This window comes from Cryptotermes secundus, unplaced genomic scaffold, assembly GCF_002891405.2.
Source record: "Cryptotermes secundus unplaced genomic scaffold, Csec_1.0 scaffold1016, whole genome shotgun sequence".
Lineage (NCBI taxonomy): Eukaryota > Metazoa > Arthropoda > Insecta > Blattodea > Kalotermitidae > Cryptotermes > Cryptotermes secundus.
The window spans coordinates 748,517-770,611 of NW_019724759.1; the positions used below are offsets into that span (position 1 = coordinate 748,517).

The 22,095-nt window shown below is 37.8% G+C and overlaps 3 protein-coding genes and 1 non-coding gene across 8 annotated transcripts in view; 2 read left to right on the forward strand and 2 right to left on the reverse strand.

Annotated features, from left to right (window-relative positions):
* The window catches only part of LOC111862978 (high affinity cationic amino acid transporter 1), a 43,201-nt gene extending 37,740 nt beyond the window's left edge, over positions 1-5,461 (forward strand). The window contains exon 16 of one of the 2 annotated variants that reach the window (XM_033750880.1): positions 81-1,182. In XM_033750880.1, coding sequence (XP_033606771.1) covers positions 81-193 — 113 coding nt within the window. In that variant the 3' untranslated portion in view covers positions 194-1,182. Of the gene's footprint in view, positions 1-80; positions 1,183-5,432 lie in introns of those variants that run through there. The other variant, XM_023848877.2, reaches the window with a different exon arrangement.
* LOC111862977 (ORM1-like protein 3) lies at positions 513-7,429 on the reverse strand. Of its 3 annotated transcripts, none has more exons than XM_023848875.2 (4): positions 7,245-7,429; positions 7,066-7,151; positions 4,443-4,594; positions 513-2,710 (listed from the first exon to the last, which is right to left on the reverse strand). In XM_023848875.2, the coding sequence occupies exons 1-4, from the start codon at positions 7,402-7,404 to the stop codon at positions 2,575-2,577; spliced, it is 534 nt and encodes a 177-aa protein (XP_023704643.1). In that variant the 5' UTR covers positions 7,405-7,429; the 3' UTR covers positions 513-2,574. The 3 variants fall into 3 exon arrangements, with proteins under 3 accessions (XP_023704643.1, XP_023704642.1, XP_023704644.1); XM_023848874.2 differs by having other exon boundaries at positions 6,979-7,151; XM_023848876.2 differs by having other exon boundaries at positions 6,979-7,151; positions 7,256-7,416.
* A 66-nt stretch (positions 7,430-7,495) lies between these two features.
* LOC111862975 (dynactin subunit 2) lies at positions 7,496-20,184 on the forward strand. Of its 2 annotated transcripts, none has more exons than XM_023848873.2 (9): positions 7,496-7,580; positions 10,917-10,988; positions 12,589-12,728; positions 12,841-12,952; positions 13,872-14,032; positions 14,902-15,127; positions 15,741-15,932; positions 17,177-17,279; positions 18,674-20,184. In XM_023848873.2, the coding sequence occupies exons 1-9, from the start codon at positions 7,545-7,547 to the stop codon at positions 18,853-18,855; spliced, it is 1,224 nt and encodes a 407-aa protein (XP_023704641.1). In that variant the 5' UTR covers positions 7,496-7,544; the 3' UTR covers positions 18,856-20,184. The 2 variants fall into 2 exon arrangements, with proteins under 2 accessions (XP_023704641.1, XP_023704640.2); XM_023848872.2 differs by having other exon boundaries at positions 7,516-7,621.
* Positions 20,185-20,562: 378 nt separating this feature from the next.
* Positions 20,563-20,679, reverse strand: LOC111863029. The gene has a single exon (XR_002842532.1). It is a non-coding gene; the product is annotated as a U4atac minor spliceosomal RNA (small nuclear RNA).
* Positions 20,680-22,095: the final 1,416 nt, after the last annotated feature.

A 22,095-nucleotide genomic window follows, 5' to 3' on the forward strand; every position in this document is an offset into this window, starting at 1 on the left:
CTTGTAGCATAGTACCTTAACCACTATGCTACCGCGTACCTCCATAAATAAATAGACTGTCTGGAAATATGTGCTTACAGACTACACTACATGCCGTATTGCTGAACATGATGATGAATTACAACATTCCGAGCACTGCATAATTTTTGTTGAAAATACAAATAAAGTTGTATGTGGTGTTGTAATACAGTAAGTACTACCCATAGTTGTGTTTTCTGTGAAACCTGTGTTCAATTTTTATCTCATAATTCAATACATCATGTGGGGTTGGGCCTGACTGTCCATACCCTGCTGCAACATCACATTCAACATTAATTTGGTGCACAAGTACACACATGTGCACAGAAAAAAAAATGGCACTGGTCAAAATATTATCAAATGATTTCTGTTCCCGTATTCATGATGTAATCTGGGCATCTCTCTCTGTGTGCACGTGTATGTGTATTAGAGTATTCACTTGTATTCATTCATAAAGAAAGAGACAGAGTTTTACACAGTGTGAATTAAAACTCTCAGGTTTTAAATGGTTTATTTTCATATAGATTACATAATAACACTATCAAACATAAGATTTCTGGAAGACAAGGTCATAAATTGGATAAGTATGTTACATACGCAGATATTTATCCAGTTATAAAAGTAAATGGGCCTGATGGTGAGGTATATTTGTGGTGCACTTGAAGGGCTAGAGACATAATTCATAGCAGTGACAGCCATGATTCCAACATATGTTTCAGATGCTAAAATGTTATTCTTAAAAAAGGCTGAACTCTGCTATTTGTCTTCGTGACTGTGTAGGCACCAGCATGGACCCTGTCTCAGTACAATATCAGTTCTTTTACCTAGAATTTTACCTTAATGTATGCTACGAAGTAGTATAGAGAGTTTATAGACAACGCAACCATGGAGTGAATTTATACATTACGGATCAGACTGACTTGATGGGAGAAATGTCCAGCTCTTCGGTCCTAATGTCCGCTTGCAAACAGTCTTCCTGTATTACGTATGAAATGGAATGTGTAAAAGAATTATTATCATCTCTTGGATTTGAGGTTCTTATAGTACTGACTATGCCCAGTACTGTTACCTGCTCAGATGTAATGAAGTGTAGTCTGGTAAAAGTTTTCCTGCTGCAGTGGCTCAGGTTTGATCTCAGGTCATATGGGATGTGTGGTGGACAAAGTGGCACTGGGCAGGTTTTCCCTGCCAATTCTTATTCCACCAACCACTCCATATTCATTAATCGCCCTATCATCAACTCTATATAGTCTTGATAATGGGACATTAAATAACCAACTAAAAAATAAAGACTTCCACCACATTATCCCTGAAGATAATACTCTTCATTAATCTTCTAGTTTTGTAACTGCTTTACACAAAAAACAGTTTATGTGATGGTTACATTTTCTTCACCAATCTATATAGCAACCAAATTGTAGAAGAAATGTGTCATCTGTGAAATCATTCTTAATATTTTTCTTTTGTCTAAACAACAAGATCTAAATATGTAAACAATATAAAAATTCTGGCAACTTTCTCTTTGTATTATGTCTGTAGGACTGGATTTAGACTACATACAAACTGACCACACCATGTCAACTTCTCTCAACACATTCTGTACGCAGCCAAACAATTTGGAACACATTTGTATCAAATATGATCTACAGTTAAAAATTCCTGGCATAAATGTTACACAGTGAGTTTAAATTGTCCTGACTTTTTATAAAATTCAAGTCGAAAAATCCAGCTTCAATTTACTGTTAATGTGTGTGTTTAATAAATAATTTCCTTTCTGAAGGGGGAACCTCATTAAAACTCCTTTTTACTGACTAATGACATCCACTGTTACTTCTACACTACAAGGGCACAATCTGACCAGACTGTTAAAACTTCAGTTCTGTGTAACACTGGAAACAATTCTCAGTAACATAAGACTTATACATTGATGTATAATGTCAGTACACTGACCTGGTTTTTATATTCCTGCATTTTAATACATCCTGAAAAGAAACAAAAAAAAAACCCCCGAGGTTGATGAAAACTGGTACACTCTTGGGGAGTATAAAAGCTTATTATTTAGTACAAGAATTTTATTTAAATCTGTTTAATTCAACAAATGCTTGACTGTACAATGTGGCCTTCAGTGTTCTGACAGTGGTGAATGTTGAAATTATATACAGTAGTATGAGATGTGACACTATGGGCTCAGTAATCATAAACCCTGTCCTCCTTTCACTATATTATGTACTACTTTTCCCTGCTTGGCTCACCTGTCTGCCCTGATGATGGAGATATCATGTTCCCCCTAACATCTGTACTCGCCTACCAAACTACATTGCACATGACATCGCAGAATACCAATACCTTATTTACACTACACAACAAAATATGTCAAATTCTCATTTCCAATACCTGATAACACAGATAACAAAGACGTACAAACATTTGTCAGTTTTGTGATTAAAAACTCCCATAATGCCTGACGATTGCAAATCTTCATTATAAAAAGTTGCATTGTGTGCAGAGCAAGGGCCACTCTTCAGGTACCCTGTGTATTCTGTAGAAAGTTCAGTCTCAGTATTTGTTAATGCCAAACAGCCTCACCCGGTGAAACTGTGGCAGCTTAGGTAGAACTACTAATACCATGGAAATAAAATTAACTATGAAGTGGCTTGTAGCGTATCTCGTGTAGAAGCTTGTCAGAAGAAAACTGAAAACAGAAAGTCAAATTCCATTCACATAATGCCGAACTTATATGGTAGTAATATCAAATCATGTGCAGTAATATATGTGGTCTGACAATAAAGTTCACGGACTCATCACACTTAAAAGTGCTACATACTTCACTGATGAATATCACTGTGGGCGCCTTCAAAGTACTCCCCTTTGGAAGCTGTGCACCGATGCCAGTGCTTAGTCCACCCTTGAAAACAATTTTGGAACTGGTTAGTGGAATGGCTTTCAGAGCTGCTATCGTATTAATCCTGATGTCATCAAAATGCCTTCTTTTCAATATTTTCTTCATCTTTGGGAACAGAAGTGAGTCACTGGGGACTAAATCTGCTGAACAGGGAGGGTGTACCAGCATGGTGACTTGTTTACTAGTTAAAATCTCTCTCACAGACAGTGCCATGTGAGCAGGTCCATTGTCTTGAGGCAAGATCCATGAGTTGTTGGCAAAAAGTCTGGGTTGTTTTTGTCTTAACATTTCCCATGACTCGGACTGCATAGCACACAGAGCTAAGTTTCAGGATAAATGAGTCAATATGAGTTTTCCAAGTCAGAGTATTTGCAATATTAACCCCTAAGAACTTTAAACGGGTTGAGTTGGGTATTTCCATGTTACTGTATACTATCTTTATCTCATGTGCATGCATATTTTTTTGTATTAAACTTGACAAATCCAGTTTTAGAAAAGTTTAAGAACAATAAATTAGTCACTTGACGATTTTCACACACAATCTGGTGAACTTCTGCAATGTTTTCTTCAGTTCTCTATGTTGCTGTCCGTCCTGATTTCTCTTCATCAGCGACACTTCCTGTTCCCTCAGAAAAACTAGTCACCCACTTGTAAATTGCTGTTTTCTTCATAGCATTATCCCCATAAACTTGCACTAACATCTCTTTCATTTCACTTCCACTCTTGCCAAGTTTAACAAGAAATTTAATGCTCATTTGTTGCTCTAGTTCAAGCTCTGACACTTTAGTGACGGCACACCAAAACACACTCAGACAATAAGAGATGCCACTCAGAAACTGCCATAGACCACCACCACAGCTGTGAAACGCTGATATGCCAGTCATCAAACCATACTGAGGTTTCTGTCCACTGCTGCCATGGCAAGCATATGGTGGCAAGTTCACAAACTTTATTGTCAGACCTCATATTTCTTTAATAGTCACACTATGATTATACAAATTAATGCACTTACATTATTAAGGCAAAGGCAAGGTCCTTCTAATTATGTGGCACTTTTGAACAATCAGTTTGCTATGGGCTAGCAATCTGGCTACATACCAAATCAGTAGTAAAATCAATGAACATACATCTACGGACAAAGGGCACAGTAAACCTGTGTACGTTATGTCCGTGGAACATGAGTGTAATATAGAACTTTCACTGTGCATGGACCATGCATTGTCTGGCCACCTCGGTCATCTTGTTTGGCTACAACAGTGATCAAGTGTACTGCACCCCCACCCTCCAATGAGTTGCATGCCAAGATTAATGCAGTTGCTGCCACAGTTTAGATGGTCCAATGTCGAGTTATGCAAGGACATCACACAGAACATTTAAATATACAGAGAACATGTAATACAATGCACTGATTAATATCTGTAGCTCTGTTTAGTTCTGATGTATGAATGCTCAAAAGTGCAACCTAAATTAGGAAGAACATGAATAGGGCAATCTCATTTCTGGAAGTAAAATATTTACTTACAGTACAATGGGAACAACTGTTAGGAACTTGCGAGTGGCTGTAAACTGTTGCCCATAATCTATTTGCTCCCAGTGAGTGAGTATCCTGCAGTCTCCTTGGTCCTGGGGAATCCACGGTGCCCCTTTCAAGATGTGTAGGAACACAAAATGGCACTGTAAGAGCAGCATACAAATTATCTCCTCTATTATGTTGTTTGTATTGTTTTACTTTCCACACTTACATGTTCTTTGCATGAAATATGTCAAATGCAAAATGGGTAAGTCATATATGGCTCATCTATTTATGTCCAAAACTAATGAAAGGATTTTCATTAAATTTGGTACTAAAGATCTGGAGGGGGCACATGGTAGCATAGTTGGATGAGGGGCTATGCTACAAGCCGGAAGGTCACGGGATCAAATCCCGATGAGGCCATTTCATTTTTTTCAATTGACCTAATCCTTCCAGCCGCACTATGGCCCTGGGGTTCACTCAGCCTCTAACAGAAATGAGTACCAGGAATTAATTAAATAATTTTCCTGGGGAGTAAAGCGCGGCCGGCACGTAAGGCTGACACCCTTACGGCCATCTGTGAGCCGACTGCCTAGAAAATTTGGGAGCCTCTATATATCTCACAACCTTATGGGCCTCCATGGCCTGTTACAGGGATACCTTTACTTTATCTTTTACTTACTTACTGAAGAGCTTGAGGGATCTACACCACACAGTGCAGGTTCAATTTCATTTTGGTTCATACTGGTAAAAATATAACCCCTACTTTAAGATAAAAAATTTCCTCAAAAATGACTTGTACAAAAAGTATGTACATGACATCGTATGGAATGTGGATCACATCAAGAACTGCACTTTATCTGACCATTTTCAGTGCAGTGAATATATACTGAAATAAAGACAAAAATGATTTCTAAGTGCAAATACCTTCATAAAAGATTTGTAACTCCTATATAATATTACCAACTTAGCATTTATTTGTTTTCCTTCCTGTTAAAGGGAGCACGCGGTAGCGCAGTTGGTTGAAGCACTATGCTACAAGCCGGAAGGTTGCGGGTTCGATCCCTGATGAGGTCACTGGGTTTTCAATTTACCTAATCCTTCCAGCCGCATTACGGCCCTGGGGTTGACTCAGCCTCTAACAGAAGTGAGTACCAGGAATCTTCCTGGGGGTAACAGGTAGCTGATGTGTAAGTCTGGCAACCTCACAACCTTATGGGTCTCCACGGCCTGTTACAGGGCTAGCTGTATCTTTCTTTTTTTTTTGTCTTGTTCGAGCGGGCCTCTATGGTCTAGTGGTCAGAGTTCCTGGCTACAGATCCAGAGGTCTGGTTTTGTGGGTCTGGAACGGGGTCCACTCTGCTTTGTGAGGATAATTGAGGAGCTATTTCAAGGAAACAGCAGGTCCAGTCTAGAAAATCGAAATTAATGGCAACAGGAATTTGTTGCGCTGACCACACGACACCCTCTATCTGCTAAAGTTGGCACTAACTTTGCCTACAAGCGGCAGTCACTCAGTCGGTATAGTTTGCTTGCAGCCTCGAGCCATGCAGTTTGTTTTGTTTTGTTCAAGCAGGCAATATACATTTGGTTGCAATAGATCACTGAAAGTTGCAGTGCGCGGGCTGGTTTCTATGGTTCACCCCTTGCATATGGTTGTCACACATTCAAGTGGCCCTCACTTGAAAAACAAAGTATTATTCAATTTCCAAATAATGGGTAACAATTTATTTCTATTTTCATAACAAAAGAGATCAGTTGTATGAGAAATGAAGGGCATTACTTTTACAGCTCATCCACTATTTTTAAGTAACTAAATCAAAGTGAAACAGGCTGGGCAATAGCTTCAATGGTGGTAAAAGAAATGCAAAAGTCTGAAGACAGGGGCAATAATATTAAGCTACATCTTACTGAAAATTCAGGATGTGAAATATATAAGAATGAGATCCAATGGTGGGATTTGTTCTTAATGATATGGCTGTTATGGGAGCAGCACCAAGATTCACGCTTTGTACTGGAATTTGTAAATGTAGTACAAAAGGAATGTTCCAAAAATGCTATGTGCACATGAATTAATTCTTTGGGACTAATACAAGCACAAAAACAATTGTAGTGAGACTACAGACATGTCAGCTACACTGACTATATATATATGATTTGAAGCTTTTATGGTCACTTATCAGTGAAATCTTCCTGGGCAATCAGCTGTGTCAATATAGAGTTGATGTCAACCATTAACAACTGAGATGGCCACGGTCTCCAAGACACTGGGTACTATGTCCATATTGACATGACTGCCTAAGAAGATGAATTGCGCGCTATATATGCCTTATGACACACTCTAATGTACCATAACATGGCTAAGATGCATACTGTTCAGTAAATACACTTGCATAATCTTCCATCTTCGGCATGCAAACACCACTTCTATTATAATGTATATGTTCAGGAGGCTAATAGTGTGTTGGGTTTAACCAAAACCACGACGGTATTCACTATAGACATATATGAGAAACAATATATTTAAAATTTTATGTATACATACTGCATTATGTATGAGGTTTGTCAGAGTCCATGACAGTGCAACACTTAGTATAGGAATGCTAAGTAAAATGAGGTGGAGAGTTAATACCCCAAGTGCGTAACTTATCCATAATCCTCGGCTCTGGAGCCACGTTGTATTTGGGTTAGATTCACCGTGACCGCCAACCAACATTGCTAAAAATAAAATCGAAGGTCAACACGGTCAACACTGACATGTCATTCAGGTGGATCAGAAATTTGTATTCCGCACTTAGTAAACATACGTACCACTAACGAACCTGAAAGACGCACCCTCATACACACAGCAAGTCACTTTATGTATTCCACGTTTATCGCTAAGGGTCGTAATTTGATTTTTTTCAAAGTACACGCAGTAAGCCCATAATACCTTTTCTATTGTATTACAAGTACATGTCATCAGTGACATCAGCTGTCCACTAAACCTTCCTTGTTTTCTTTGACTTTCCTCATGGGTATTTGCATGCACGGATCACGTATATGTTTGTCAGACTGAGAGGCCCATGTGCAAGGTGTGATAACATATGACAGAGATGATAGCGAAAGATCATGGACATCATGGATTACCTGAAGGCTGTGATAGGGGTAAGATGGCGGATCCGAAGTACGCTGATTTGCCAGGCATTGTAAGACACTTTGTTAAGTAATTGTTTTATTTTTGCTATATATGCAATGATGTAATGTAAANCATTTTTGTATGTATGCAACTGTGTTAGCCATAGATGCTGATTTTTATTAAGGGAGTTCATCTCGTTTATAATGTATTGCACACGCATCTGTCAATTTTGATGACTTTGCTAGTAATTGATGCATTTTTTTATGGGTTGTCCAGTTGAATAAACCTGTGAAATTTTCGTGTATGGCAGCAGTTGGCTAGATAATAATGCTTATACTGGATCTGATAATCGTAAAATTTGTGTTTAGTGATGTTAGGAATGTTTACAAAGCTGTGTATGGTGCTCTGGATAAACTTAGGCATTGGCCACATTTTGGGTATACTGCCAACATGATGATCCACTGGTACATAATAGTTAATCCCTGTTGTTTAATATGTAATTGTGCACAAACGGTTGAGATCAAGATACCTAAAGAATAAAAAAAAAGTAGCAGTTATTGACAGTTGTAATTTTTTGTAGTTGTAGGTGTAGGGTGAGGCTAAGTTACTTGGTGCTGTGAAGTCATACTGGAGTATTGTAGAATACCTGGTAACAGATTCGTATGGAGCACTGGTGGGATGATGGTTAGTTGGAAGAAACAAAGTGCTTAGAGGAAAACCTGTCCCATTGCTATTTTGGCCATCACAAATGCCATGTGGACTATCTTGATATTGAACCAGGGCCTTTGCGGTGAGAAGTCAGTGACCAACCACCTTAGGCTGTTACTGAAGTTGTGCTTTGAGCTCTAATTGAATGCAGACTTTCCATTCCCATTATTTTTGTAAGACTGTGTGTGTGTGTGTGTGTGTGTGTGTTTTTTNTACTGAAATTAAAAGCCTACTTTGTTCCTTATGTTATTGAATGTAGATTCTCAAGAGGGTGTCAGATTGATACCCTATCAGATGCCTTAGTACTTCGATTACATTAAGTAAAACATTGAAAGATGTTACATGACATCTGTGAAACCTGAACTTCAGAATCTTGAAATTGTGTAAATATTGCAGAAGTGTTCACATACTAGCAAACAGAAGTACAACTACACTGCCAGCCATAACATTCGAAGTGCTGTTGCATCTTTTTCAGTCCATAGCAAAGCAATGTATAGAGAGCCTGCGAGCTAACAGAATAGTCCTCACTATGAGAGCTCACAGCTTAGCAACATGTTTGTGATGACACATTCTGCAAGGAACAAAGCAGGAGTGATATGATAGATTGTGAAACTGTAGTAAATGGTTGTAAACTGTGTAATCATTTGTAGATAAGAAAAATCAAGTGTCCAATAAATAAATTACCAAACAGAACCCATTGTTTAGTCACTATCTTGTGACAGTATGTTGACCACAATCTGGTTTGCCATTTGTGATTTTGACTTATTTATGCAGCATAAAAGTAAACAATTTGTAGTGCTCTTGGAACCTGAGACAACCTGTTAGCTTGGCATATAGAGTGATCCATTCACATATGGATAAAAGTAATACATTGTGAAATGTGAGTTGTTAATTTTTATTTCTTAATATTTAGCACATATGACCCACAAAGATGTAGATTCTGCCTTTTGAATACACAGCAGGGACCATAACAGGAGGCCAGTTCTATTCATGTATCATTCGTCACATGCCTAATCCCATTTGTGTGAGGCTTGAACATGCTGGATCCAATACAGGAACATTTTCCAGTATGACCAGACAGTGTGCTGGCTTGATGTGTGTGCTACATTAACCTCAAGCGTCAGGCTTTCCCTGGGCTCCTCAGGCAGCATGAACAACAGCTGTCTCTGGACAGTGCACTCGTCCATCAGTGTGAGGTTTAGTCACATATCCTTTCTCTCCAAATGTGATTCTACTTCATTACAAAATCAGACTTGGGAACTCTCCACACATAGATACAGGAAAACTCATGGTGCACCACTGTCACACTCAGATTGTTAGTATCAGAGCACACTTTGGTTACTGCTGTGCACGTGCCAGCATCATTAAATTTCACATGAATCACAAGCTGCACATGTGTAGTGAGGATTGCATAACAAACTCCAGTGTTTTATTAAGACATAACAGGCCTGCAGTATACTACTTCCTGCTTAGCTTTCATAACATTTTACTTTTATCCATACTCATATGGATCACCCTGTACTTTGGCATTTTTGTGCAGTAACATCTGTAAAGCATTTTGTATACATGTATTTCCATCTCAAATGTAACTTATTGTATTGTAGCGTCCTGTTGCACTTTCCACTTTTTAAAATTTAAAAATTCACTCAGTGGGAGTGGAGTCCAGCTGGTTCCATTTGGCACGGTGGCCACTTATTGGCCTATTGTACCTGCCCTGGGTGATTATGATGATGGAGAGTTTGGTGGAATGAAGATGGGCAGGGAAACTGAAGTACTTGGGGAAAATGTGTCCCAGTGCCACTTTGTCCACCACAAATCCCACTTTACCAGACCCGGGATCATACCTGGGCAGCTGTGGTGGGAAGCCAGCGACTAACCGCTTGAGCTATGGTGCGGCCTTTGCACTTTTCACTTAGTGTCACTTAGTTTTTTTACAGACTCATGTGCAACAGTATGTTCTATAATATTTATTACAAGTTATTCACTTTTAAAGATTAGAAGTCCATCACTACATGTTTTGACAAATGTGGTCGTCATCAGGTGTTAAAATTTGTTTGGCGCAAAACCTTCTGTCTCCTGCTGTTGCAGCACAACACACAACAAGAGAGAACACAACCCACCGACTCAAACACGTATGCACATCGAGAGGGCTTATATATTTAATAACATAAGCAGCAACAGAAGACAAGAGTTTCCGTGCCAAAAAAATGTTAACACCTGTTGATGACCACATTGGTAGAAACATATAGTGATGATGGACTCAAAATTTTAAGGTGAATAACTTCTAATACATTTCATAGAACTTAGTGTTGCACATGAATTGGTAAAAAACTGATTGACACTAAGCAAGTTATTATCTTGTCCTGCTTCTGTATCGTTGCATGTTTCCGTGAAATATGGCCATCATCAGGTGCATCTCCACCTTGCCAAAACTTCCACTGTATGTTAAAAGTATGATGGCCATATACAGCTGAAACCTATAGTGATAGAGAAATAGGACTAGATAATAAGTTGCATTTGAGATGGAAATATTTATATACGAAGTAAATATATTAATGCAACAAGATGCTTAAATACATGTATATAGGGGCTTGTCATTTACGTCTAGGTACAGGAATGTGCAAGGCTTTTGTACTCAGTAGAATTTTCCTTTTCAGGCTTATGACCAGCCTGATATCTATGAGACACCTGACACACCTGAATCTAATAAGAATACTGGTTTTTACGAGGTAATGAATATAAAATGTTTGTCTTATTAATTTTAACTATTGAATGTAAACAGAAACAAAATTGATCTAACCTTAACTCGAATCAGATGTAGGGCTATTATTTATAGTATGCCCCACTACAAATTAAATTATTGGTAATGATGCCACATTTACAGGGGGTTATGTGGTAGTGTACTTGGTCGAGGCATTATGCTACAAGCCGGAAGGTCTCGGGATCAAATCCCTATGAGGTGGATTTTTTTCAGTTTACCTAATCCTTCCAGCCGCACTATGGCTCTGGGGTTGACTCAGCCTCTAACAGAAATGAGTACCAGGAGTCTTCCTGGGAGTTAAAGGGTCGCCAGCATGTAAGGCCGACTACCTTACCACAATCTGTTAGCCGATTTTCTAATAAATGTGGGAGTCTTGATGTCTCACAACCTTATTGGCCATCACGGCCTGTTCAGTTCAATTCAATTCAATTTTATTTCATCCATGAATCATTATACATGATATGGGACAAGTCAAAGATTAATATTAATACTAATACTAAATAGTAATAAGAATATAATAATACAGAAATAGTATGCCAAAGGATACAGGGATAGCTGTACCTTTTTACCTTTCTACTGGGAATATAGGCCTATTTATGTCTTGTCACAATTTATGAATGTGAGACAGAGATAAATAGTACCAACACAATGAAAACTTCAGTTTATTTTCTGAACTTTTCATTTTTATAGACAAACATAGCTATTTATAATGTTGTACTACCCATTAAGATTACTGTCTTGCGGGATGTAACACTTGTCTGATGCTTCCATCTTCAGGGTAGAAGAGACAGTCTTCTAGCCATAAGATGGAGGTATCAACCTTCTCCAAAACATTAGTAACTGTTTACCAGACTATACATTGTCATATCTCAGAATACAGCAGGCTTCATAGTCACCACTACAAGAACCTCAAATCTCACATTTGTGCCTTTTCCGTATTCCAGTTTTGTGTTGCACATTTAGCTGCTGTAACTTAGAAATGTGAAGGTACCCCATGTTGATTATCTCTCTCTCGCTGCTCACGTTACTGGAGATGACGCGTGCAATTGCAACTGGTGCGAAAATGAATGGTACAGCAAGCACCAGAATTATGAACTACACTAACTGAAAAACAACTGATTTGAAGTGAAATAATGATGTATAAGTTGTCAAAGATTAAATGGAAATTTTCTACCACAGAAAGAGCTTTTATTGTATGCACATAGATGCGGCAGTGTCCGCTATTGGCATAACAGCTCAGAATTGATAGTCTGAAACTTGTCAGTTGTTGAGTTTTGGTATTTAAATAGATAATCGTGATTTTCAGGCTTCCAACTTATTGGTAAGTGTCAGATCCCTGTAAGGAAGCAATGATCGAAGTCTGAGAACTAAGTCAGCCCAATTAAATCAGTCAAATTTGGATGTTTGTTATTATAGAACTTGAGTGTTTTGAAAGCTGGGTGATTTTATTAATTATGGTGTTGGGTAAAACAGGAGACCACAGTATAATGCTTAAGAAAACATCATGAATGCCATTAGCTGTATTTGTCAGCAGGAATCTATGTTCGTGTCTCTGTTTTCTGTTACAGGAAGAATCTGATTCCATTGAACGCCTTCACATCAGTGCCAGTGAAGCATTTACGAAGTTCAAAGGAAAAACATTGGAAGGAAAAGGAATTGACTTTTCTGATCGATTAAGCAAAAGATTGCGAACAGGATATGATGCTAGGTACAGGAATGAATAAATATATAGAGTAAGAGAACTGTTACCTCTGTTTGCCACACAAAAGGCATAGAAATATTGTTCTTGCTTTTGGTGATCATGGCACATTTAATTTCAGATCTGTAGATTGGGAGTTGGTTGAAAGTGGGGAGAAAGAAACCCCACTCCAGAAGTATCAGCGACTTCAGTGTGAGATGAAGGAACTGTTGGAAGAGGTTACGCAGTTGAAAGTAAGAGACTGATATTCTTGAATGTGGGTGGGCAATGGAAGGAATATTTTAGAAAGATGTCTACTGACTGTGTCGTCAAGTGTTCATTATGCTGAAATCAGCATTTTATTTATTGTGTTTCATAATAGTAGTTTGTGAGATACAGTTGGTGTTCATGATGAGAGATGTCTGTATTTCACTCTGATTATATATTCCCTTCATATGAATATCTTTTGAGAGGTGTGCTTATTTGATGTGCCATTTTTCATTATGTAAATACTGTTTATAATGACAAGTCATTATGCAGGTCTTGAAATATTGCAAAAGAGCCTGTTCTCACAGTAAGTTAGTTTTGTTTTGGGTCTTTAAATTTTGTTTTAAAATATCTGACATGAAAGGAAGTTAATTTGTATTTCTGGTGTTATGTCATCATGTAGTTTTGGAGGCAAATACCAAGAGGAACATTATGCCTACATCATTATGGTTGAATGCCTGACATTTGAAGTGCTGCAAGAGTTTTATATAATTTCCCACTCATCTTTCTTTGTCTGAATGTTCTCCTTAGTGCCGTCATCTGAAAAACGAGTGATAGAATTAGTTATGCACCTGTATAGAACAACAGGAAAAAATAGTGGTCATCTTGTATTCTGAAGATAGAGGCATCAGGTTCCACTGAAATGTTTGTACTTGTGTGTCTGACTTCATGGTGTCACGCCCAGAGTAACATAGTATTCATCACCATAAGAACCTGAGATCTGATACAGGCTAAATTGTGTGTATTTTTATATGTTTTAATGAGAGTTCTTATCTGAAAAAGTAATTTATAGGTTGGTGAGCAGGAAATGACTATCATGGGATAAAGGTATATAGTGGCAATGCATTTTTCAGTTTTTTATGTGCGTGTGTATGGTGTTCATTGTATCTTGTGTGATTTACATAGGAAACAGTGAAAGATGAAAAGAATCTGGAAAGTATATCATCTGTGCTGCTCTCTAGTCGGGTGGAGGAAGCAAAGAAGCAGTTAGCTGAACTACGTCTAGAGGAGACTCTAGGCTCGGAGCTCGTCACTAACTTAGCAGATCCACAAGGGTCCCAGCTTAGGTACAGTGTCATCTTTGGCAGTGGGTATCACTTATGGGGTGCTTGTGTGTGTTAAAATTGTGTCTCATGAACAGCCAGCCATGTTTTGTTACTTGTCTTAGATCAGCAGTCAAAGATACTGAATTGTTACAGCCGTATGTGTCACATGTTTTATCTTATTTTCCATCCAGAATACTGGATGTGAGACAACTAATCCAGAACTCAGTATGTTTTTTTTGTGCAGTCACAATGCAGAGCTGCAAAAAATATGCATACTAGTTTCACCATGTCTGTCTGCCTGCCCATAACTGAACATAGAACTTGATGTTCAGGAGATGAGTGACATAACTGAATCTTGAACATTATGCAGACACACCAAGCAGGTTGGCTCAAATGGCAGTACTAATCCCCATTAAAATTGTAGGCAGGATATTGATTATCCTCATGGAGAAGACTGCTGTAACACCATATAGTCTGATAGAATTTCATTGACGTTTCAGAGGGATATACTGCCTCCATCTTCATGGTCAAAGCGTAAGCCATACAATTACTTTTGAGAAGCAGGTGCCAGAGATCCGTTGACTTTGAAGATGGCAGCGCCATATTCATTAAAAATGTTAGTGAAATTCCACAAGTATACATGGCATCACATCCCATTCATAGTCACTGCTGTGAGATCATCAAATCTGATCAGATATCCTGACATAGCTTTTCACTGTTTTTTCACTCACTCCAGGCAAATTCCAGGGTAGTACCTTAAATTAGGGCACAACCATCATTCAGTCATTCAGTGTTACATGGGCTGAGTTACAGTCTGTGTCCCATGCACTTATTTAACAGTGATAAGGTTAACATGCTGAAATGTAGATGATTTATAACCTGTGTTACAGGAAGCTGTTTGCCCAGCTGGAAAGTTTCAAGCTGAGTGGTACACCGTCTCATAAATCAGGGAAAATAAAGCCTGAACATGGCGTTGCTGGACAGAGCAGTGCAGTCACGTATGAACTCACTTATCGGCCAGAACAAGCCCATCTGATTCAGGTTTCTCATGTGGCCGACTTAGAGCACAGACTCCACAAGCTGGAGACTGTACTAGGAGCAACTTCAGAGAAAATGGTACAGTCCTCATCATTACAATTCGAACATTAAACTGTTCTCATAAATCCTGTCCTACTATATGGCTTGTGGAACAGCTTCTAGACTAACCAGATTGACTTAGGTAGTAACCCCAACGATTTATACTGAAGAAGTATCCAGTTCATATCTTGGCTAGAGCACTGACTGATGACTGAGGTTTTCTTGTGGTTTGTTTTGCCTCAGATCTTCCAGGTGTGTACCATACATTAGATCATTATCACATTCTGGATCTGATCAGTGGGTGCCATCAGGTGCCCCTGGATTTTTAAAAAGAAATCAGAATTGAAAAAGAAAGGAAATGCAACAGATGTTAGTACCAAACTAAAATATAAAGAAAAAAAAATATTCTGTGCTGAATGCTTTAGGGTGATCCTTAAAAATATTCATTAGCTTAAACATAAGTTTGTAATAAAATTTTTTGGCTTTCCTATCTTGGATAAAATCATAAGAGGGGCCATGATTATTTCCATTTAATTATTTGCCATCATTCAGTCATTCATTTTCATTAAGTAAACCACAAAGAACTTGTATTTTTCCTTATTCAGCTGATTCCTTATTGACATATATGAGTGACATGTGTTGTGCTACCTAGGCACGCTTGTCACTAGACACGCAGCACAAGAGTCTGATAGAAGTAGCGCAGCAGCTAAATGCGAGAGCAAACCTCCTGGACTCTGCACAGTTGGACCATATTGAGGGCAGGCTTACTGCACTTTCTCAGAAGATGGACAGTATTAATGAGAAGACTTCATCCACACCTGAAGATGCAGAAAGAAATCAAAAGGTATGCAGCAGTGGTGGTGCATATTCTGTTGTAGGGGTTAGCCATTACACGGGACTATAAAATGCACTGAAACAGTATTTAGAGGTGCTACTTTGTGCTGTCTCATGGTCGCATGGCTTCACCCTGCAAGTGAGTGCAAACGTGATACATTAAAGACATTGCAAAAATCTTGAATTCTTTCACAGAAATTAAGACTGATAGAAACAGAATAATTCATGAGTCACTTGCACAGGAGTCAGTGATGTTATGGAACCACACCATAGACTTAAGTATTTTCTCAAAAAACAGTGACTGAAAGAGGAAAACGAGTACAGTGAAATTGTCTTCAGCTGTCAGCCGCATTAGGACAGAATGAAAATCCATTTTGCTTTGAGATATGGCCGATTGCTCAGGAAGACTTAATTGCATTTACTTGTCATGAAAGCTACAGATCTTGGATAAAAGAACAGTCACTTTTGTTGGCAGTACACCGACCAAGGACACCCCCCCCAAGCCTTAAAAAACATACTCAGCCATGTGCCATTCTGTTTTTCACCAGGTTTACTTACTTCATCTTCATTTCTTTACTTGTAAAAAGTGTAAGATTAAGATCATATTTATCATCATTGAAAAATGGTAGCTAGGAGGGTGAAACGATATGCACTGTCTGAAACTTTGTTATCACATCACCTGAAATACTTACAGCTGAGTAGCCTACTTGCCCTGTTCTATACAAAAATACTGGCTGAATATGTGAGGTGAGGGCGGTGTCCCTTTATTTCATGTAAGAAGCCTTGGTTTTCTTGGTCCCCCACCTAATGTTACATGGTCTACTTTATACAAACCATAGGTGCCTAAATAGTCAGGCACTGATATTATAGTTATATTTCTGTTGTGATTAAATTTGCAGTAGTCATAAAATCTATTTCTCCTAGTTGGTGGTTCATTATTAATTTAATTATAATAAATCTTAAGATTTTCCTGTGTTTTCCTCTGTGCATGTCTTATAGAAGTGTTGTGACTGGGGAACCTGAGCTTTTTTTGGTTCTTGCTTCTTGCTGATTGCTTGATGTACTCTTCAGCCCAGAAGACAGAATGAGTATATTCCTCAGAAACGTCAGTACACTTCCGTTAGACTACACGGCAACCCATCTCAGAAGATAGTGCCCTTCATAGTCACTGCTGTGAGAACCTCAAATCCAGTTTACATAAAAATCATTCCTTATGCTCATAAAAGTCTGACTTTATTATCTATCTCATTGCAGGTGAATGAACTATATGAGCTTGTAAAGAAAACTGAAACGTTGTCTCAGGTTCTCCCCCAAACCCTGGAACGTCTACTGGCTCTAGAATCGCTGCATAGACAAGGTAATACTGTATTTCAGTCTGTTAAGGGTGATGTTCTTTCTTGTAACGGAGTGTTCTCTCAGCTGATAATATTCACTTGAACAAGAAAGGTCCCCTTATGGAAGTGAAAGTTTATTGCGGTCATCATAAAAGCCAGCCACTGTGTTCTACACTGAGCTGATAGGAATCTTATCGTCAAAGAATAGGGGGTCTGGTGGCTGGATTTTGACTTGGTATTAATTATGAACAGTATGACGCTATGCCTGCTGGACACTGCTGGGCTTGTGCATGTGCTGACACACAGGTGATGAAAGGAAAAACATCTTACTTTGTAAACAGAGGAGTGCTGGGCTGAGATCGAATCCTTCAACTTAAAGACAAATGTTCTGATATTGTACTGTGTGGTTATGGCTACTACAGGTAGATGAATGTGGGACAGTGGTGAAATGATGATTAGCAGGAGAATAACGGGCCTGGGAGAAAAGTTTGTTACAGTGTTAGTTTGTTTACCACGAATCTCGCATGAAGTCACATGAGATTGAAATATCTGCAGTGAGATGCCAGTGTTAACCACGTGGACTGTGGCGTGACCTACTGGCAGAAGATTCATACAAAAATATCACTGAGTCACACAAGTTTTATAGCATCATATTGACTGTCCTGTCTTTCAAGGTGAAACTTGTGTAACTGGCAGTAGGGATCAGTGTAAGTTATAATCCAGCATGTCAGATCAGAACTGGCACTAAATATGCAGAGTAGAGTCCTTCTTGAGATGCTAATAGTTGCTTAACTACTCAGGATATTTCACATCTTCTGTGAAACCCAAAGAGTTATATTGAAAAGGTTCTTAAAGGTGTAAGATAGGAGAATGTAGACTCGATTCATCTGGTGCAGGGTAGGGCATGGTAATGAACCTTCAGGTTTGTAAAATTCTGGCACACTCCTGAGTGGCTGAGTAACCATGAACATTATTCAGTAAGCAAGGTTCCCCATGTCATATGAATTAAATGAGAAGTCATTACAGTGTTAAATGTATCTTATTTATTCCACTGAAATGTTATTTTCAACAGTTCTTGAGCATAATGATGCATTTGTCCCATACTTTCATGGATTTAAAAATTCTGTTGTGGCAGAAATAGGGCTTTTGTGTTCACACTCATTCTCCAGCTGCCATTTCCACTTCTTCATTATTGGAGAATCCTCAACCTTCCAATTGTTGCTTCAAAGACCCAAACAAATGAAGTCTGACAGAGCAAGTGCTGCAACCTACCAAAACAGCATGTGATTAAAACAAATATTATAGCCTAGGAACATTACCTATTGATCATACCCCATAATTGGGGGGGAGGGGCAGCCATATAATAATATACAGTGCAGTATTCTGTGGTTAATTTGTTTCCATATGTTGATTTTAGCTGTGGACTTCAACAAATCTTTGACACAGCTGGAAGTTCTGCAGCAACAGATTGTAAGCAGTCTGCAGAACAATGACACAATGATGAAAGATGTCCAAACAAACTTCAAGTTGAACTTGGATGCAATTGTGAAGAATATAAGCAGCTTGGAAACTCGAATTTCTGCACTGAACAAGAAATGAGTGCAGAAAATATGCTTTAATTGTTAAGTAGGTTCATTTTAATAATATTGTGAAATAATAAATAAATTATATTTTGTTATTTTCAAGCTATTTGTAAAAAAATGTTAAAATAGACAAGAACTCGAGAGCATTGTCAATTCATATTGTACCATATAACTTCACTATGCTTATGAAAAATAAATAGCACATGGTGTGTTGTGTGTCAGTTCCCCTTTTGCAGGGATAGGCAAAGAGCTCTCATGTCAACAGATGACAAAAGTTGAGGGAAATAGCCCTTAGCTTTTTAGATTGGTAAGTAAAAGTTCAGATTACTGTCTTCTGGGATGTGGCACCGTGTAGTATAATAAATCATTACCAGCCTTTTGGAGGAACCTGTTGCCTCCATCTTTGAGGCAGAAGAATGAAGATGGTTGCTCTGAGGCATTGGTAATAGTCTCTTAGGCTACGTGGTGTCACATCCAAGTAATAATAATCTTTATAGTCACTGCTGTGAGAACCTTAAATCTTGTAAATGAAATGTTGGTAAGAAAAACAGAAGTAATTACAAATGACATATGCCAGTAAAATTGTATGTATGGCTATGTTGAAAACTACATGTTTTATAGAATTAGGACTGAAGATCACAAATATGAATCATCAGTGAAAACATCTTGATGAACATAATATAATTCTGAAGTAGATTTTGGTGTGGCAGAAATTACTGGGCCTACAGTTTCTTAGAGATACCATATTTTCATATTGATGTTATGATATTGTATTTACTCATATAGATTCCATGTCTAAATCTTAGAAAAGTAGTAATTCAGTGTTCTTTCTGAATATTTCCTTTTTAGAATGTTTTATCTGCACTTTGCTCTTATCATGAGCTTTAAAGGTAAATTGAAATGTAAGTCTAAGCACCTTGCCTTTCAGAGCTTACCATGCATTTTGAGTGGAACTGCCAGCATTACATTGGTAAAGATTTTTAATAATACTGCAAATAGAAATATGTGACAAATTGACATTTTATTTTATTCTCTCCCTTGTCAAAATCTCCAGTTTTCCAAGTATGACACCAAAATGTTCATAATATAAGCAAACTTCATGCATATTCTGGAGTTAAGAAATAAGGAAGAATCAAGTTAAGAGATGCACAGTATACCAATTCTCCACATTTTCTGCCTTTTGTTCTGTGATCTCAAAAGAAACAAAGTGTACAATCTAATAAAGCAACAGTTGTAGCAGCAGATTGAGTTATATTTTAATAAAATACACTAACATACACAGAGACATAAAACTTAGGTGGAAGCTTTGTTTAATATCAATAATAAAAGAATCTGTAATCTTTCAGTATGTTTGGAAAACTTGTTCAGAAAGCAAGTTTTATAAGTTGCATCCAGAGATTATTTTCACCATATCAGGGGTAGTCTTATTTCAGAATTCACAGAATCATGTGTAGTCCCAGTCACTATCTGAATAATATGTCCATGAAATTTGATTTCTGTGATGAATCTTCAAACAAAACAAGTAATTCTGTGTACAACTTTTATGATGATTCCATATAATTATAAAGTTGAAAATACATATACTCAGAATATTGCAAGTACCAAAAAATGCAAAGTGAGAAACAAATCAAACATATTGCCCCCTATAAAGTAAGGGGGTTACAAAAATTGCATTCTACAATAACTGTAGGAATCAAACATATTGCCCCCTATAAAGTAAGGGGGTTACAAAAATTGCATTCTACAATAACTGTAGGATGCATTAGTGTATATAGGGTGTTAGCAACAATGCTCTCACTATACGATCATTGAACATTTTGCTCCCTTAGACAAGGACTAGATACGTTATTGCAGGATAATGGTATGATTCTTTTGTAACCAATCCTTCATCTGCTGGCACTAAAATTAAAATATAACATCAACATTTCCATAGATTGAAAATGACCTTCAAATTTGACAGTTTGGCTGTAGACATTTATTTTGTTTTTTCTTTGAAGCTTCATAATATCCAACATGTTGCATTCCCATGTTACATTAAAATAAATTATTGAATTCAGATCATTACATGCAGTGCCATCTCTTAGCAGGTATTTGAAACAATTTTCTATGTTGGAAATAATATACAGATTTAGACTGAAAATGCTTTTCAAATTTTTGTCTAATGTTGTAGATACTTGTTTCAATCTTTCATTGGAGATATGTAAATTTATAACATCCAGACAACTTAACAGTGATTTGAGAGAAAGAAATAAAAAACAATAGATTACTGTATGCAATTATTGTGGACTGCTTTTAACTGGCTGAGGATGTAGTCCAGTGGTGAACTTTTGTGAATGTGGTAATGAATTTTGAATCTTATAGAAGGCAGAACATTTCTTGGGCAGCTAGTTGACTATAAGCTTTGCACAAACCTTGTTTGTAAGGGGTGTGTCATAAAAATCGGCCCCTGCATTGTGACTTTCATGAACCTTGCAGCATAAAGTTAAAGTAGCTACAGTTATCACTATTACAAATGTGGATGTTGTTTCATAAGTTACTGAAACTGAACTTTATGCATGATATGTTCAGATGCCCATTCAGAACACAAAACATTAGACTGAAAATAGTAGGCACCATATATACGTTTGGATACCATGATTTTATGACCATTAGTAATAACTTAAAGAATCTGTTGTTTGTTAACCATTTATAACCCTAAATAATGAGCAATTGAAACTTTTGCTGAACAGTAACTTTTAACACTTCTTTGTGTATTATTGAACTGACTCTGTGGTCTAGTGGTCAGAGTTCCTGGCTACAGATCCAGAGGCCCCAGGTTCAGTTCCACTACCAGATTTTTCTGGGAAGTAGTGGGTCCTCGTGAGGACAATTGAGGAGCTATTTCAAGGAAATAGCAGCTCCAGTCTAGAAACCCGAGATTAACGGCTGTGGGGATCCATTGCACTGACCACATATTGGTAATAACTTTGCCAACAAGCAGCGGTCGCTCAGTTGGTATAGGTCTCTTGCAGACTATAGGCCACAGAGCTTGTGTGTATTATTGTTTGCCTGTTGTGAAATGTTGGGCAGTCAGAGTATTAAAGGTGTAAGGTGGTTACACATGGCAATGTTGAATTTTGTGCAGAATAAAACGTGAATAAGAAAGGATAATGTCAGAACCATGATTTTACGCAAGAGCTGACATAACTATTATAAAAAATTTGTGAAATTAATGATACAATGATATGGATATGTGACTTGTATGGATGGCACCACC

Bases quoted from the DNA above. Each gene is read 5' to 3' on its own strand.
- LOC111862977 (XM_023848874.2), bottom strand. From the start codon at position 7,404: ATGTCACTGATGACATGTACTTGTAATACAATAGAAAAGGTATTATGG. The intron at 7,152-7,244 runs GTACGTATGTTT...TTTTATTTTTAG, and splicing joins GTCTTTCAGGTTCGTTAGTG to CAATGTTGGTTGGCGGTCAC. The intron at 2,711-4,442 runs GTAAGTAAATAT...TTCTGTTTTCAG, and splicing joins ACAGTTGTTCCCATTGTACT to TTTTCTTCTGACAAGCTTCT.
- LOC111862975 (XM_023848872.2), top strand. From the start codon at position 7,520: ATGACAGAGATGATAGCGAAAGATCATGGACATCATGGATTACCTGAA. The intron at 7,622-10,916 runs GTAAGACACTTT...TTTCCTTTTCAG, and splicing joins ACGCTGATTTGCCAGGCATT to GCTTATGACCAGCCTGATAT. The intron at 10,989-12,588 runs GTAATGAATATA...TTTCTGTTACAG, and splicing joins AGAATACTGGTTTTTACGAG to GAAGAATCTGATTCCATTGA.